The sequence below is a fragment of the Ruditapes philippinarum genome, unplaced genomic scaffold (genome assembly GCF_026571515.1).
Source record: "Ruditapes philippinarum isolate M1 unplaced genomic scaffold, ASM2657151v2 ctg4444_1_1_1_1, whole genome shotgun sequence".
Taxonomy (NCBI): domain Eukaryota; kingdom Metazoa; phylum Mollusca; class Bivalvia; order Venerida; family Veneridae; genus Ruditapes; species Ruditapes philippinarum.
The window spans coordinates 61,814-81,505 of record NW_026865408.1 but is presented as its reverse complement, the minus strand read 5'-3'; the positions used below and the strand labels follow the sequence as shown (position 1 = coordinate 81,505).

General features: G+C 29.7%; 1 protein-coding gene across 9 annotated transcripts in view; it reads right to left on the bottom strand.

Annotated features, from left to right (window-relative positions):
• LOC132728907 (myelin regulatory factor-like) overlaps positions 1 to 19,692 on the bottom strand; it is a 91,730-nt gene that overhangs the window by 11,635 nt on the left and 60,403 nt on the right. For 7 of the 9 annotated variants that reach the window (XM_060714619.1, XM_060714621.1, XM_060714620.1 and 4 more), the window contains 6 exons: positions 8,842 to 9,079; positions 6,821 to 6,918; positions 6,181 to 6,346; positions 4,084 to 4,279; positions 1,629 to 1,705; positions 926 to 1,127 (listed from right to left, as the gene is read on the bottom strand). In XM_060714619.1, coding sequence (XP_060570602.1) covers positions 926 to 1,127; positions 1,629 to 1,705; positions 4,084 to 4,279; positions 6,181 to 6,346; positions 6,821 to 6,918; positions 8,842 to 9,079 — 977 coding nt within the window. Of the gene's footprint in view, positions 1 to 925; positions 1,128 to 1,628; positions 1,706 to 4,083; positions 4,280 to 6,180; positions 6,347 to 6,820; positions 6,919 to 8,841; positions 9,080 to 17,244; positions 17,547 to 19,692 lie in introns of those variants that run through there. The other 2 variants (XM_060714627.1, XM_060714624.1) reach the window with 2 other exon arrangements.

Here is a 19,692-nt window from a genome sequence, read left to right as displayed (position 1 = left end):
AGTATAAGTAAAACAAAAGTTCAAATGTTTTCCTTTAAATTTAATGGTTCTTGCCTTCAATGGTTTTTAATTTTCATATCAATTACTATAATTTAGCAGATTTCAAAAACATTTCGTTGACTTTATGAAAATATCTAACGTCTTTTTCAGTTAGGGAAACCAGATCTGTTTTGTTTTGCTGGGAATTGAACAATCAACCGACATCTTTTAAAATGTACAATTTTATGCGCTAGTAATTTGTGATACCAAAATTTTTGTCATGGATGGCTGTGTAAATAAACCTGTGTTTCAATTTACCTTTTTAAAATCATTCTGGAAACAAATTATTAATAATTAACTACTTCACAAAGGAGGTTAAAAACTTTGTGGAGTAGTTAATTATATATTTAAATTTTTCATTTGTCTCCGCACTTCCATGTCAATAAATACAGATATTACTCCATTCTAGAAGAATAAATACGTTCTTTGTGAAGGACCATTTCACAGGACATCGGTTTTTTAGATCTTTTTAAAATTTTAAACTTGGGATAATACTAGGAAACAAACTTGTTGCCCCAGGATTTGTTATCAAACTGTGTAACCACAAAGCTTATGATCACATTAAAATAAGGAAGATAATCTACTACTAGACCATTGCTGCCGTTTGTTGATTAAAGAGATTTTATCTGCGAGTCTGTAAGGAAAGAATGATGTGGTAAAATTCAGTTAAATGGTTCCGATATGTTACATTATTCTAGGTCAAAGGAAAGAATGATGTGGTAAAATACAGTTAACTGGTTCCATTACAGGCCTTTACTGGTTCCGTTACTGACCTTAACTGGTTCTGATACGGGCCTTAACTGGTTCCATTATGGGCCCTTAACTAATTCCATTACGGGCCTTAACTGGTTCCGCTACGGGCCTTAATATACCCCACCACACTTACCCTAACTATAATCTTTGCCGACACACTTCCGGCTATCAAGTAGCTATTTTCACCAGAATGAGCGTGAAGAGCTACAACTAACTGGAAATATCGCTGGTCTGGGTTCGGTCGGCCTTTCTTCCTCATGTTATTTGACGTAGTTTCGCTGAAGTGTAATCTTCCTACCGTCATCTTAGACACATTGTCTGGTAGTATGTCAACTCTGTAATGTATTGATAATATATGTATTTTATATACCAGTTTAATAATTATACCATAATATTCCTGAGATAATGGGAAACATAATAATGGAACATCATACATATAGTCTTTATAATATAATCAATATGTAAAATTTCACATTAAATCTCATCTATCTAAATGTAAGTGACTTTAAGAAATGGAAAATTAAAACAAGAATTATATTAAAACAATATTTCAAAGCAACACGTATTTATTTCAGACATGATTTGTTATCATCATGAACATCATCATTATCACCATTATCATCATCACACATCATCATCACCATCATCAAAATCACCACTGCTACAAACATTATTATCAACATCATCATTATCATCATCATTATTATCATCATCAGTATAATGATTATTATCAAAAAGCCTGTTTCTCTTCCTGATTCTCTTGTAAAGAAATTCATATTAAAATTCTAGCGAAAAGTAAAGAATATAATTATGTGTAGAAAGTATCATACTTGTACCTGACAGGTTTGAAAGGTTTTTTACTTCTATCTGACTGTGACTGCTCTATTTTAATTGTCTGACTTGGTGACTCCAACTGAAATTAAAGAAGTATTTATTATTTATTTAATAATTTCCTTCATTTTTAAGACTTTGGGTACTGTTCCATAAAGTAAAAAAACACACAAGCACCAGTGTTAAGCACAAATAAACCCTGTCTGAGGTAAGATAAGATAAGGTTGGGTGTTTTATAAATATCATAATTCTTCAGAATCTGATTGGTTGCTTTAACAGGTGAGCAATGACATAGCTTTGATCCAAAACTGGTATAAAATCCCATCTTGGCGCTGCATGCAAATAATCAATAAAATGGTGTCAGCAAGTTTTCAATTTTGCTGTTTTCATGTTCTTACATTTACATTTTTTCTACTCAACGTATCTGATAAGAGAAATATCTATTTTTCAATCAGTTGCTATAACATTTCATTCTTACAAATTGTTTATAATTGAATATTTCACCAGTGGCAAAAAACAACAGGAAAATAAATACCTGAAATTGCATGAAGAAAAAACATTTCTTGATAAAGAAATATAATATACCAAAAAGATTTGTATTTATGATTTTTTAACTGGTTATAATTTTGCCATGGATATTTTTTTGTCATACACATGTATATATTTTTGTCATGTATATCTTATGACATGGATATTTTTTCACAGGGATATTTTATATCATGGATATTTTTTGTCAGGGATATTTATTGTCATGGATTTTGTCATGAATATGTTTTGTCATTAATATTTTTTGTCATGGATATTTTTGTATACATTATCAAAAGCATGACAGATGTCAAGTGTTTTTTTTTTGTTGTTGTTGTTAGGTTTTACACTGCAACATTACAACACAGTATAGATAATATGGCGATTTTTCATTATTTCGTGCACAAATCAGCACCTGAGTAGAACCAGCTACGTTCAGACATTCTGTATGTAAAATATCAAGTATTTCCAGCGATGTAATATCTATCAGAATGATGTAGCATGTATCAGAACATATCCAATTACGTATATTGCACAGTCTTCACAAGATCAAAGAAATCATTATTGATTAGTTGTGTAAGTGGCAAATTATAGCATGATATTCAGACATTAATGTTTATCTTTAAAACAAACGAAACATGATTAAACCATCACATATGTACTATAACCTGTAGCAAGTAGGTTAGCTGCAAGTTAGGGGAAATACTCAACAAGTAAAAGGAAATTCTCCGCAAGTTGGGGGAAATTCTGGACAAGTTAGGGTAAATTTTCTCGACAAGTTAGGGGAAATTCTCCACAAATTAGGGGAAATTCTACCGACAAGCTAGGGGAAAATCTCCACAAGTTAGGGGAAATGCACCACAAGTTAGGGGAAATTCTCCACAAATCAGAGAATTTTCTAAACAAGTAAGGGGAAATTCTCTACAAGCAGTCAATTTTTCTGCAGTTTTTGTATGAGAACATAAACACTGAAGACTAAGTGAAAATCATTTGTAATTCCATCATATTCTAAGTAACAAAGTTTCCAACAAGCTCTCAAAATATTGCCTCTGTAACTCTGTCAGAAAGCACACAAACTCTGACAGTCTTCCTAAAGGTAAGGGCCTGTATTAACATCATTCTGATGAAGAATCATCGAGGCCTTAGATTTGCAGAGGACAGTCGGTCTCTGCCTTGCCTTTTCCATTAAAGTAGATGAAGAAATAATATATCAAAGCATTTTACATTTTTTTTTGCTAAAAAAAAGTAAGCTTCAAATAAGTTTTAACTGACTGACAGCACACATAATATAGAACATGTAGATATACTTTTACTTCCTTCTCGCAAAGAAATTTTGTTACTTTAAAATCTAAAAGCATGTAGAGACAATTTACTTCCTTCTAATGATGATATTAAAATTGAATAACCTTTATCAATCAAAGTTAATAATCTCATTTTATCTGACAATACATATTGCAGGTTTACTGCAAAACTGCAGTAACTTATATTAAATAAAGAAGGACTAACAACAGTCTTGCGGTCAACCCTCGAAATTTTATTTAGTTTATTATTAAAACCTGTATACCGTGTCAAATAACCTGTCAAAAATCTTTATAACTTATTATATGATGACTATATTTTAAGTGAAACAAGAACATTGTTTGTCAGCTAAGCTGAATAGAGAGAGAGCATCGGCTTTGTAATCAAGAGGTTGCGAGTTACGTCCTCCAACGAGACCACAATTTCACCGTCACAATTAATCTTGGATACTACCGATTCCGAAATCATGTGGGATTAGCAGACGGGCATTGGTAATATCTGGTTAGTTATTATACAGAAAAGTCCGTTAAGTGCATCAACCGCAGAAATTTGACCGGATAATGACTGTGATAAAATCGGCATAAAAATCAATTAACCAAACAAAAACAGAATTAAATATTATGAAATCATAGGTACCTTGATTCCGTTAAAATGTAGACAGTAATGATCTATTTTCTTTACGCCCTCGTGAGTGCGGACATATTTTGGATCGCCCGTAATCCCGATGTGACATGTGATTTGAAAATGATTCTTTTTCTGACACACAAATGAGTCATCTGACACGGAAAAATTAAAACCTTTGTCTGCATCAACACGGAACTGTGGAGCAGGCCTGAAAATAAAAGTGATATTGTGTTTAATTCAATAAATATTTAGTATGAAATTGTGTATAATATATTTAAAATGTCAGTAGTCAGTTAAAGTACATATAATCATTATATTAATTCAACAAGCAACTTAGGATTATCCTAGTTTGATCTCTGTCTAGCTTTTTTGGATCAAGACCCCAGCCTAAAAATCAAAATGGTCGCCAAGATGGCCACCAAAATCCTGTATTTTGAGATACCCTTTATTCAATTAACAATATTTTGCAAAATAATGCAATATCTAGAGTTATAAGTTATTCTTATGAGTTTTAAACAAACAGACAAATTGATACTTGTAGAAGTGGTACATTTTGAACCATTTTTTAGCGAAAAAAAAATAATTTTGGAACCAAGGACAAAAAGTGAACAAAAAAGTTTTTGTAAAGAAAGTTATAAAAAGTTGTTGGATAGTAATTAACAAAGAATATCACAATTATAACTTTATAAGCATTTCAAGTTCTGATTCTTTTTTCACATTACAGAATGAAGTTGAATTAATTCACAGACAGAGATAATTCAATCAAGCAATTCACTACAAAACAACATATCTCTTTTTATGACATTTTGACTTAAAATGAAAACATGCGATGCAGCAAAAATGTTTTTAAGGAAATAAAGTCTCAAGACAAAATGGATAAAAAATCTAATTTCATGGTTTCCGCATCCTAAAAATTGTTGTCTTTAATCATGATAATTATTATAACACAAAGCACAAGGTAGAAAAAAAGTGAAATCTAATACCCTTAAAATGTTGTTGGATTTAAATTAGCCCACACAGAAGTTAAAATAACAGTAAGGCATGACAGAAGACTTTGTTTTTAGTTTCAAGATAAATCTGTCCTTTTAAATAAATGTTTAAACTTTATCCTGTAGTTAAGTCTGAGGTTTGCTAACACATCTGAACTAAACTAGTCTTTTTTTAACTGATGAAATGGTTTACACTGATCACATATGGATATGATGACTGATCTTAGTTTATACTGATCACATATGGATGTGATGTCTTGGTTTACACTGATCACATATGGATGTGATGTCTTGGTTTATACCAATCACATATGGATGTGATGTCTTGGTTTATACCAATCACATATGGATGTGATGTCTTGGTTTACACTGATCACATATGGATGTGATGTCTTGGTTTATACTGATCACATATGGATGTTTGATCTTGGTTTACACTGATCACATATGAATGTGATGTCTAATCTTGGTTTATACTGATCACATATGGATGTTTGATCTTGGTTTATACTGATCACATATGGATGTTTGATCTTGGTTTATACTGATCACATATGGATGTGATGTCTAATCTTGGTTTAGGTAGAATTTTTTGCTGTCAGCAGGCTTGGAAATTCTTTTAAAAAAATTCTGCCACCCTGACTCTTACTTTCAATTATTTAATAATGTTCTTGATCAATTAATTGATTAATCTTTCAGTAATTAATTGATTAAATTATCATGTAAGTAATTGAGTTTATTAATCAATAAATACATTAATTTCTCATTAGACTTACTACCATGAAACTAGGGACATTATTAAGTCTTTATTCCACTTTAAAGGTGGTTCAAATTAGCTCAAGGCTTTCAATTATATTTCAATTATTATTTAAAACTACATCCTTTCCTCAAAAACATACTCTTTATAAACATAAATGCCACTCCCCTTACCAGCACAAATTTCTTAATTTGTTAAAAAGTGGCATTATGCCCTTCCAAGGAGAGTACAATTAAAAGTGTAAAATAATTTATAATTGTTAACCCCTAAAAAACCCAAAAAAAACAGCCAAATAAAAAATGTTGCAGGGTCTGTTCAATTGAGCCTGTTCATGGATGGTAATGGTAATTGCGGGCTACTTACAAATCTTTTAAATTTGCATCAGTGAGTGTCGCCCATTTGTTGTCCTCGTATTTCTGCCACTTTATGACCTGATATACACCGTTGTCGTAGCCGTTGCTAGAATCTGGGTCATAATTACTGTAACTATCATCTTCACAATCAGGGAGGTAACTCGAATTTGTGTATGCTGAAAACAAGAGAGATAACTCTGTATGTGTGTACAATAAAGAAGGGGAATAACTTAATAAAACAAATATGTTACTCAATGTTTGTAAACACTAAATGGGGATTACTTTTTAAAACTAATGCATGCAGAAAAAGGTAGATAACTCTGAGACTGCATACTGAAGCAGGGAGATAAACTAGTGTATGCTCAAAAAGGGAGGATAACTCTGTGTGTATATTAATCAAGGGAGATAACTTGAACTAATGTTTGCTGAAAGAAGTTAGCAACTCAAGGTGGACGGTACTCAATCAATTAAATGTCTAAGATATGTTAAATAATAACCCTAATATCTATATTCTCCAACAATAATTATATCTATAATTATATTTTCTTTGAATTTTGCAAAGAAAAGGTTCTATCCCTGCAACTGATCATCAAAACAAGAGGCTGAAAACCACTAAATTTAACTATTTAGTTATAAACCCTATAGCTTACCATTAGGTTCTTGTTTGATATTTGGAATGAGTCCATTTCTGCTAAACATCATCCCTGCATTGGGTGAGTCCATGTGTTTACGCTTCTTACTTGTAGGGCTGTAAATAAACACGAATATTATTTTAGATTTATACATACAAAACATAACAGAAAGCTATAAATAATAAATTGTCGTCATGATTAAGGAGTGCAGGAAAATTATATCATAATAATTAAAGAAATTGCCAACAAAAGCTGACTTTTTGAGCAGACAGTCAATGCAAACTAAATTGCAACTGAATAAAATGTTTTTATGCGAAATTTAAAATAAAAAGGTATGAAAATACCCAAGGAGGTTACATTTGTGCTATATTAAAAAGTACTTTAAAATGGGAGGAGCTTAAACTCATGTTTAATTAAACAAGGTCAGGGTTGCCAGCATCATAGATAAATAAAATTCCCTGACTTTTCCCTGACTTTTCACTGACCAAATTAGGTTTTTCACTGACTAAAACTACCAAACTTAAACGGTCTCCACCTCCCCTACAGCCGTCCAATTCACCCCAGGGCTTTTTTTCCTTCTATAGCAGGGGCCATTATAGGACTGTTTCCCCAAAAAGAAATTCTTTAAAATCATGCAGTTTTCCCACAAAATATAATTTACATCAAGTTTTTTCTTCCCCTTTTGCAAATATACCATTAATGTATCCCCAAAATTAAGGGCAGGGCTGCTTCCCCAACCTGTGAAAAAAAGCCCTGCACCCATAAGTTTTTTTGTTGGTTTTTTTAATGCTTTTAACAATATGGTCAATAAAACATGCTTTATACATCTAAGTTTGGTATTTTGTGTTCAGTAAAATGTTTTTGATAAGATCAAGTCTGAAGCAAAACTATTATCTTGAGCTACAGAATACTGCCATAGCCAATATAATTAATAACAAGAGGGTCATGATGGCCCTGAAATTACTCATCTGAATATAAAAACTCTCCATGAACAAGAATAATTTTGACCCCAGGGCTTTGATTTGAACAAAGTTGGTAAACACCCATTGGAAAATGTTTCATGCCAAATATCTAAGCTCTAGCTCTTTTGTTTTTTAAAAGAAGACTTTTTAGTTTTTACTATATATACATATAAGGAAAATTAATGACCCCCATGACTGGACCAGTTTTGACCCCAGGGCTTTTATTTTAACAAACTTGGTAGACACTTACTAAAAGATGTTTCATGCCAAATATCACAGCTCTACCTCTTTGGGTTTTTCAAAGAAGATATTGTTTTGTTTTTTTTACTATGTACATAAAAGGAAAATCAGTAACCCCCTGGGGTGGGGCTTATTTTGACCCAAGGACTTTTATTTGAACAAACTTGGTAGACACACACTAGAAAATGTTTCATGCTTAATATCTAAACTCTAGCTCTTTTGGGTTTGTTACAAGAATTTTTAAGTTTATATAAACATATAAGGAAAATCAATGACCCCCTTGACTGGGCAAATTTTGACCCAAAGGCTTTTATTTGTACAAAATTGGTAGACACTCACTGAAGATGTTACATGCTTAATATCTAAGCTCTAGCTCTTAAAAGAGGTGAACATGGTTTTTTTTCCAGTTTTTACTTTATACATATAAGGAAAATTCTTCAAAATTATTTTTCCCTGACTTTTCCCTGACTTTTTAGGATTTTTATTCTTCACTGACCAATTTTCAAAATTCCCTGACAATTCCCTGACCTTGAAAAAATATCAGATTTCCCTGACTTTTCAAGTCTGCTGGCAACCCTGAAGGTGGTGCTTAAATTCAAGTGAGGTATAACTAATATGTTAAGTTGAATGGGTGGAGCTTAAATTCAAGTAGGAAAAAAAAGTTGAATGGGTGCAGCTTAAATTCAAGTAGGAAGGGCTTATACAATGTATAATAAGTTCAAATAGGTGGAGCCTAAAATTCAATTAAGTAGGGCTAATATATTTTGTTCAAAAAGGTGGAGCCTAAAATTCAATTAAGTAAGGTTTATATGTTGAGTTAAAATAGGCGGAGCTTACCTGAGATTTCCGGGAGTGAGTATTTGAGGGTTCATGCCTGTTTGTGGGGGTACATTCAAAGGCATAGTGACTGGGGGAAGTTGGGGTTGGAGTGAGGTGGGGGGTAAATGGTTGAGCAATGGAGGCTCATGGTACCCAGGCATAGTGACGAGCGTCTTTGGTTGAGCCATCCCTGGAGGACGGTGGTGGGCGTGATACATACTGGAGGGTGTTGATGTCACTGTATACTTTGAATTTTCTGAAAATAAAAATAATAACTTTAAAGTAAGTACATGTATTAATTTTTTTTTTTTTTATGTTGTACCAACACAGTAGAGGTCATATGGCAACTTTTTAGCTTACTGGTGGAGCAAGACGTCAGATCTCCACCAGTGCATTATTTCAGGGACAAGTGGGCACCTGAGTAGGAACACCAACATTTCGTAAACTAAACTAAAGGTAAAAATGTTGTATTTCATTTATTATATTTATATTGTTAACAGGATGAAAAATGTCATATCAAATTAAACACTGTCAGAGATGTGCCTCACTCATTTTCTTATTCTTTAAATTTCCTTACATTAAAAATAGAAAAGTACTAATTGAAATCAAGGCAAGAACAGAACATGTAACATTTATTTTGTCATTTTAAATTTATATATTAAACTTTTTGACGCTTTGTGAATTTTAATTGCCATTCATTTTAATTATAAAAAAACAAAAACAATTGAAATGTATACAAAATATTAAAATACATTGTATTTAAAGAATGCAATTTTGACCGTAAGTTATATTCTATAAATTTGCTTTATTATAATAATAATTTAGTACGGTAATTTAAAATATGCACGACTACAATTCAAAAGCTAGGACACTGCCAAATTAATAAAGATTTATGTAGTCATATGATATGATCAATTAGTATGTCTGTCTATCTGTCTGTCTGTCTATCTGTCTGTCTGGTGAATATAACAAAAACCAGACATAATTACATGTACATGAATATATCATGTTTCAGCAGACTATACTGCTGTTTTGTACCTTACTTCTATATAATTTAACTCGGATTTAACCAATGAATTGCTACATTTACCTGTCAAAATTGGCCAGTTTTGTTAATTGTCAATTAAAAAATTTCAAAATGCCATACCATAGCCAGTTACACAGTAAATTATGTTGTGTTGAATATTTAGTATTGATCCTGGTAACAGTAGTATTCAGAAAGTTAAAACCTTTTATTAATATGTAATGATTTTTTTTTTCATAACTTCAAACTTTTCACTTCAGTGCAAAAATGTGTTAACTCTTTATATAATTTATTATGAGTGAACACAGGTCACCGCACTTAAAGATGACCAACTGTTCATTTAGACTTTACAATATTGCACGTTTGTAACGTCACTTTTCATTCAATTTGAATAATCATGACGTTTTTATAGTTTAATAATAATACACGGCTACCGTCAAATTTTAAAGAAATCTCACTTTTTTCCCTAAAAAAAGATGCTGGCAGTTTTATAAATTTGTTATAGATATTTCCGACAGGTTATATGGCCATAAATAAACTGTTATATGGCCATATATACACCAGTTGTTCGCAATATAATCCGAGACACTATATTCCCAAACAATCATTTATATTATATAGGGCCATATAACCTGTCAAAAAAATTATTACTAAAAAAGTAAAGAAAGGTTCCAAATTTCAAAGTTGCTGAAATCAGTTCAAATTAAAAAAAAACAATAACATGCAGAAAGACAGACTCAAAAACAATCAAGAAGAAAACAACATGCCTAGAAATCAATTGATAACAATGCCAAGAAAATTAATTTTTATATCAGGTTTATTTATGGGTACTTATATGTCAATTTATTGAACAATATAATGACTATGTCCACAGAACCTTTGACATTTTGACACCTAAAACAGTTAAAATTAATTAAACAAAGCCTTTATATTGAGTACCCCCACTTTACGAGAGTACACCCAATTATTAAGCAGGCGTTTTAGACACGCCTACGTGAGCTTACGCATGAAATCATTTGGATTTTAGAAACTCGATACTTTTCAAAAAAGTCTTAATAATAGCAAGGATTTAGACTTGAAGCATTTGAAAATCAGCTCGAAGTTTAATTTACCTTTTCTTTACACAAAACAATAATTTAACACCCGTACCCTATTTAAAGGTTTGTACATGTATATTAAACTTGCCCATCTTAATGTTTGGGTCATTCTATTGTTAGTTAGAGGGGGGTTTTATTATTGAAATATTAAATTTGTACAGGTAACTGTATAGTCGGGAGAGACTAATAATACCCGTCTAGCTCTGTAAATGAGACATTGTTGAGACCTATTTTCCACACGCAAAACCGTATTTAAATTTTTTTATATTCAGGCAGTAATGCACACTAGTACTTTGTTAATTCTTTCTTATTAGGAATACTCTGGCCAATAAATTTTTTATTTCATAAAAATAATATGTTACATCATACACGCTTGTTTTCATATTATATTACATTATGATACATTTTTTTTTCTCAGACAATCATGTAATTAAACTTAAATAAAGTAACTTTCAACTAAACAAGTCTTTGGTCAACAGAAATAAAACTTTTATTTTGATAATCAAAATTTCATACATCACATGTTTCCATTATGAGTTACTCAAAGCATTAAAATTAATCTAAGTAATTCAGTGGTTAAAATATCATATTAGTTATTTACAGAGTACTCAGCCCTGTGGGTCTAAGTTTTAGGCCCCATCAAGGACAAGCCATTGTTTCTTAATAAGCAAGAAACTTTTCATCTTTTGCTTAGTACCTGTACTGATTCATGTGTGTACAACCTTATAGCTTTTTACACAGTCATTGAACTAAAATAATTTCTGAATACACTAACTTAACCTTTAACCTCCTAAATTTGTGTAATGGATTTGCCCACCTTTAAATTAGGAACAGTCCATTTGAAAATTAAGGGAGTTCAATATCAAAATACTAAAATTTAGCTAACAACAGTACCCCAGGCTGCACAGATGTGGCAAAGACTTAATAAATTACAATTGCAAAATAATTTGAACATTACATCAAGATTATAATTATTCATCAATGAATTTCTATATACATGTATAAAGCTTTTTTTCATATTACAAAAATTAAAATTCCAATATCACTGTAGTGAATACAATTATTTTCTTGTTTGTTCCATGACTTTTTTCTATAAAAAAATATCATTTTGGTTAAATAAAAATCCAAATTGGACATTGTAAAAATGCCTTTTCTTATGATGGTAGTGATTAAAAAAAAATTTTTGTTTGTTCCATGACTTTCTCTACAAAAACAATTATTTTGGTTTTATAAAGATCAAAATTGTACATTGGAAAAAGAGTGCCTAATCTATAAAATTTCCATAAAGAAAAATTTCATTGACAAAAAGTCATTTTAGTAAAGTAAAAACAACATTATACCTGTAAGTATTCTACAAACTTTACATTTTTACTGATACATACATGTAGGATTCTTTTCCGGTGATTCATTTATAAAAAAATTACTGTCTTTTTTTCGTCAATCCTTTCAATTCTCTTTTTTTTTTTTTTCTTTTTTTTCTTGACAAAATTCATTTTTGACAACACAGTTACATTAGATTTATACATAAGATGTCACCATTTTATTTCTTTATATCTACAAACATATCTTTCTGATCCATTTGTTCTTGACACACATAAACAGAGTGGGGGGGGTAACATAGCTTTATTCACCTTTTTTTTTGAAGATGTCATTCCATGACTGTACAAACTTATTGATAGGTAGGATCTCACATGAGTTACCCGATTCTAATATGAAATTTTATTAAATGCCAAAAAATGCACTCAAGAAATTGTTACAAAGCAAGCCTCTGACAAGCTTTATAAATTTATATGATAAAAAAATGTATCATATAACAATGAATGTGAGAATCTTTTTTTAGCACGACTAAACATGTTGAAATTAATGAAAATAAACTTATTGTTTCGACATTTTGCGGGCACTTTTGTATGATAAAAATATTATTATTACACATGTGTAACGTTAAAAAATATGTAATGATTATATTATATGGAAAACAGGCAATTCCATGTGATAAAGAAAACATAATGTTAATTACAACAAACAATATATTTTTATATGTAATTATTATAGTTACGTGTTTTGCCAATTTGAAAAGATGACTTGGCACTTTGACAGTTAAAATTTAGATGACACACATTCATATAGAGACCGCAGTAGTCACAAATAGTCCATTAAATAAAGTCAACAGGTTTAATAAAATGGTCAATTTTCAGAAGAATAAATCATAATCTAGATGGACTAGCTCAATAATAATTTACTCACTTCAAAAAAAACAGTTGGCAGACATATAAAATTGAAAGAAACCATAATAAAATTATAAAATATTTATTTTAATATACCATTTATATACCATTTCTCCAACTTCGACATAAAAATTATGTACATGTACTTATTAGAAATACAGATACTGAAATAAAATTCATAAGGGAAATAAATTTGATTTTTGTATTCCGTTTTTTAAAATAAGCATCTTGTTTTACTTGTATTTTTTAGGTAAATCAACCTAACGTTTCAATTACTAATGTTATAATTTTTAAAATCAACCTTCAAGTTTTAAGTTTTAATTTAATAGGTATATGAACAATTATTGCATTTGCAACTCAATGTATCAAGGCACTAGACGTGATACAAACTTCAGTATTAAAAAAATGTTTTAATTTTAAAAACGTCAGCTGTTTAAAAAAAAAAATCTGAATGAATCTATAAAAAAATTAGATATTCATCTTTTATGGACTCTTTTTTCAACAAAAATTTTTAACCATGGCAAATCTGATTTATAAGCTTGTAAATGTGCTATGTTTCAATTAATCAATAAAAAAAATCTTGTAATTGAAAAAAAAAATTGCACACGTTTTAAAAAATAAAATCAAAACTGTCTGAGATAAGAACATAAAAAATATAAATTTTCGAATATATTTTAGACGCAAATGGGAATTGAAAATTCTATTGAGAAATGTTCAACAATTTTATCGTACAATCATACTAGACTAAAATACAAATTTTGCGACTAAATGTAAATTAATTTTGTCTAATTATTATGACAAGCCACAGTGTGTACAATTAAATTTAATTCATGAAATTTGCGTGTAAAAAATACAAACCAAAATCATGTATGGTAATTGATTTCAAAGCTTTTGCTTCATAATTACACTTTCTCCTAATTTCATTTCTTTTACCTTATTAGATTTACAAAATCAAATGTGGATGATTTCCAAAGAGGCGAGAAAAAAACATTTTAGTTTTTCAAATTTTTGTTGTCTTTTTATACTGACATTTTCTAACATTATAACAATATTATACATTCATGTGTATCACAAAATTTAAGTTAAAATTAAGTTTAGAAATGTTAAAATTATTGTTTTAAATTCACCTAGCTGTACTCTATATATCACATGTGAACAATTTTTGAAACTTTATTATGGTTGTTATTTTTGGATTTTTATATGGTTGTTATATTCTGATTTTTATATGGTCTGTAACATTCAGATTTTTATATGGTTGTCATAATATTATTTGGATTTATTTTTCTTCCCTTATATCAATTTTCTTCATTCTCAAACAAAAAATTTGTTTTCCAGAACTAGTAAATACTACTAATTAAAGTTACTATTTTCTTAAAAACTATATTGTTTTATTTAAACATTTTCTTGAAAATATTGTATTTGCCGCATGAGAACAGGAATAAAAGGGACTTAAATTTGTAAATTTCTTTTGCTAATTTTTGTTAACATAATGCCATAAAAAATTAATTCTTGATGCTCATTAAATATTTAAATAATTTACACAAATTGATGTAAATTCATTTATTGACAAATTATTTTAAATAACTAACAATTGCAAAATTTAGGGCAAGAAATATTTTGCATATTCTAATAAATATTATTATTTTGGTAAAAAAAAAACACGTAAAACTAACATTTTCAATATAAAAATTTATATTGTCCAAGCAAGTTCTTTTATTTGGTATTTTGGTATTTTTGAATTAATCACATAAATATCCATGACATAGACAAAAATTATTTTCTTAACCATTGCCAAATTAATCTATTTAATGTTTAGCCTCCTGGTGGCAACAGATCTATAACCCATGCAACCAGTGCAGACCACAATTACCGCGGGCAAGTCCATGCCGTTTGATCATGGTCAGCAATCAAGTCAGTAATTATTTTAAAATCCCCCACCCACCCCCCTAAATAATGAATGGTTTAGTCTGAGGATTTAAAGATGGACAAGTCCATTTAAGAAATTTACTGGCATAAGCGTTAATATACCTGTTTTAATGTTTTGAATATTGAGCCATATCAATTATTAGTTCAAAAGATTTACGAATTAGTGACAGGCTAAAATTTTGCAGCCAACATTAACAGTAATATACCATTCTTAAGTCTGGCTGTATAAGTTGTACGAATGAACCTGGCTCTGAATGAACCTGGCTCTACATCGGTGGTGTGAGCAAGACATTCACGTCATTTTTTTTTTTAAATGTTGAGCAATAAATCATGTGAAACGTCAAATTTCTATTACATTTAATAAAGGAACAATGGACTAATATAAGATACTGTACCATAAGTATATTGCAACACCCTTGTAATGCAATATTTGAAAAATAACTTAAATAACAGGACTACTAACTTGTCCCACAACAACAACAAATACTGATAATAATAATAATAATTTTATTTCCTCCAATAGAAGAGCAGTACATTACATTATTACAAATAAAAAAATATACCGTATATCTTAAGTAATTACCGTATATGAATGAAAATATTCACCATTTGAGAAAAAGAAAATAGGCAGACTTACACTGAATACAGAACTGATGATTGAAAAAAATAGAAAATAAATAAAGCTAAATTAAAGTTTTTCAAATATAAATTAATTTAATTATAAAATTGGATATTTATAGCTGTAAATAATTATATGTTACGTGGTTTTGAATATATATTAATCATAAAACAAATCTATTTTCTAATTCTTCTTTGAAGGTAAATATATGAAACTTTTATCATCCTCAAAGAACTGCATGAGCTCTAATTTGTGAATATATAAAATAAAACTTAACTAAACAAAATTTCAAGAAAAAGAATTAAAATAAATAAGAAAATATAAATTTGAATATATTCAATATTATGGTAAGATAATAACAATATCATAAAGATATATAATTAATGTAGTAACAAAATAAAAATAATCAAAAATTGCATTTGCGAATTCCACTAAAATGACTTGTGATCTTTCAATGTTTTGCAAGCAGTTGTAGAGAATTTTTTTCTGGCAATAATTCTTTAATATTACAACATAAACTGTATAATATTAAAGGACATACAATTTGAATTTCTTACATAGATCAACTCGGGCAATTAAAACGGAAATATATGCAAAAGATAAATAAGAAGGTATACTCAGAATTAAATTGAAAATCATATTTTGTGCTATTCTTAGCATGATTTGGGTGAAAAGGGTTAATTCTTAGCATGATTTGGGTGAAAAGGGTTAATTCTTAGCATGATTTGGGTGAAAAGGGTTAATTCTTAGCATGATTTGGGTGAAAAGGGTTAATTCTTAGCATGATTTGGGTGAAAAGGGTTAATTCTTAGCATGATTTGGGTGAAAAGGGTTAATTCTTAGCCTGATTTGGGTGAAAAGGGTTAATTCTTAGCCTGATTTGGGTGAAAAGGGTTAATTCTTAGCCTGATTTGGGTGAAAAGGGTTAATTCTTAGCCTGATTTGGGTGAAAAGGGTTAATTCTTAGCCTGATTTGGGTGAAAAGGGTTAATTCTTAGCCTGATTTGGGTAAAAAGGGTTGGAACAATTTTCATTTTCGATCATTTTTCATAATAAGAATAAACATTCTGGAAACACCAAGTGAGCAAATGATCTGAAATTTGTGTACATGTTATTGAGCTAGACCTACATCTAATGAAAAAACTATTTCCAGTCCTGTCATGTCAAATAAGCCCAGTGGAGTCCCTTTAGATAAAAATTTATGTTGCTTTAAAGAGCAATTTTTCCTGCATTCAAATTCAAAATAAATGCACTGAAAAATTTATAAAGATAAAGATAATATAACTATGGTATGTAAATTGTTTCTTATCTATTTTTTCTTTGTTGTTTATTTTGATGTAGTGTTTTTTCTTCATAAAACAACAAAAAGGTTGGAAAAAAGGGAAATATTCTTAGACTAGTTTTATTCCCATTTTCCAAATATTTTTAGATCATTATTTCTATGTCAATGTGACTTTTCTAATCAAATTCTTTTTGAAATTTATCCGGTTTCCAATTTATAAAAAATTATTTTGATCGTAAAAAACCCACCTTCATAATGCGCGTTACTCCAAGAGTACATCTCTGCAGCTTGTTGTTTTCCGGTATATTTCCAAAAAGTCCAGTTAAATTTTAGAGAATATTAAATCCAAGCACATTTTTTATTCTTTTAAAACTCTGTTTTTCAACAATCAATTACGCCAAGTACTGAGAACTAGAACTGTGTTTACACACATCCCCGAATTAATATTAGGCGACTAAAATGAAATTATATTTTCATATCGTCGCGTAATTGATACATATGTTGTCTCACGGAAGAGGAGATTCACAAATTTTGACATTTTTGTGCGTGTTATTATCAGATATTAGACACCCGTTGCCCGAACAAATCAAGCGCGTAAAAACAAAGATAACCGACCATGATTATTAAATCACAGGTACGTACAATAAATATAATTTTTTTTACTCTCGTTAAATCAATAAATCAAAATTGATTGAGTATTTTTTTGTAATATAGCAATAGCTGACAAATTTAAGTATCGATAAAAAATAAAATACTCGAAATTTATTTAAATATTAAAAGCAGAATGATGTAAATAATTTAAAATGTTTGAAATAATTAACTAATCATACAATAAATATTTTAATTAGAACTCTGTTTTGGCTGGCTAAGTTCAAAATTAATTCAAATATGCAATTAAAGTGTTAAAAAAAAGATTTTATTACAAATAGACCTTATTTTTTTTTAATCAATATAAACAAAAGACAACAATTTTAAGTCCATCAAAGAAACTCCAGAAAAGAATGTTTAATAAATAATTGCCCAATAAACAGACTTTAAACACTATTTTATTTTTCATTAAAAAAGTAACAATTAACATACAATATTCGTTCCTTAAGAATAAAACCATTAAAAAAAATAATAGATGAAAAAAAAATCAAATTCCCCCCTATATTCTCCTCAGGATGTTGATAAAGGGTAAATAAAAATCTTTGGGTTTAAAAATAGTTATTATTGAGTCACAGTCTATGGCTAAGTCTGTACCAGTCGTCTTTTATTTGTTTTTCTGCAAGAATAAATATTTCAAATTTTCTCTTCTTACAGTCAACTTTTTTTGTCAATATTTGATTAGAGCCAATTTTTTAAATGTATCTATCTAAATATCCAGCTAATCTTCGCTGAACAAAACGTGTCAAAATTTCCCTACATATATACCTCTCTTCTAATTGAATAGAAAATCTATATTTTGTAAAATTATAGAAAACTATAAGAACTTTTCATTACAAAATTCTTTCAGCCCATTTACCGACATAAAATTTTCATTTTTATTTTAAAATGGCAGAAATTTTGGAAATCCGATACCATGAAAGGTCACTGGTTATTTTGAAGCGAAGTCTGACACTGGTAATTTAAAATAAAACATAAAAATAAAACTACAACAGGATCTTCAAATTAAAGTACTAATTATACTTCTTTTAATTTTGTTTTAAAGAAGTGAATTCTAGTGAAGAAAACATAAATCTTATCTCTTTTAGTCAGAAAATTGATTTTATAACTATACAACTATTCCTATTTTCTGACCATGTAGGCCACAAGCCTACGCTCTTTTCCAGGTAAGAGAAAAAATACAAATCATTTATTTGTCCACCTGCATTTTATAACAATCCAATGATTAATTTTATATTTTGTACTGAAGATATGCCAAAATACACAACCAACAATCCAGAGCAAACATAATTTTCTAGATGGTGCATCGCCCCAGACCTGTCCAAAATTCAGCCTTCATGTATATATTTAGATGAAGCTATAATGGCTCTGACTTGCTACTATATGAAATATAATGAAGTAATATAAATACTCGTAGAACTTAACCATTTGTCAAAAGACACAAGTCTTAGAGTATAAGGCAAATAGCTATTATAAGATTAACCATTTTACTCAGCGTCAAGCAAGTCATTGTTCTTTAAATATGTTTGGAATACTTGGGCTTTATTTATTTTTTGGGGGGTCACGTAGGTAAATACCCTTTATTTCATGCCTGAAATAATTCATGGAAGGGCATCTGAGGTCTTCCTCCACCAGTAAAGCTGAAAAGTTGCCATATGACCTATACTGTGTTGGTGCAAAATGAAACCCGACCAAAAACAAAGCAAACACACAAAAAAACAAGGGCAACTACTCATATCTGACTATATCAATCCTGAACCTACTCGAACCACAAGTGATTGGCCTTGTTCATGAGTATAGAGCCAGGCCAGCCAGTGAACATCCGTGAAGTCTGACCAGGCTCTATTGTGCTGGCTAACCAACTTTTACAAATTTTTATTTTCATTTAAACAAATTGATTAAGAACAGTTAAAAAAATTGGAAACTTGTCACATCTATTCAAGAAATTCTGGCAGGTTACGGGTTAATATTCTCCACTTTTCTGCCATTAGCTTTATAATTTTAAGTCTTTCATTACAATTAGAATAGAAACAATGTTAACATTTTAACAT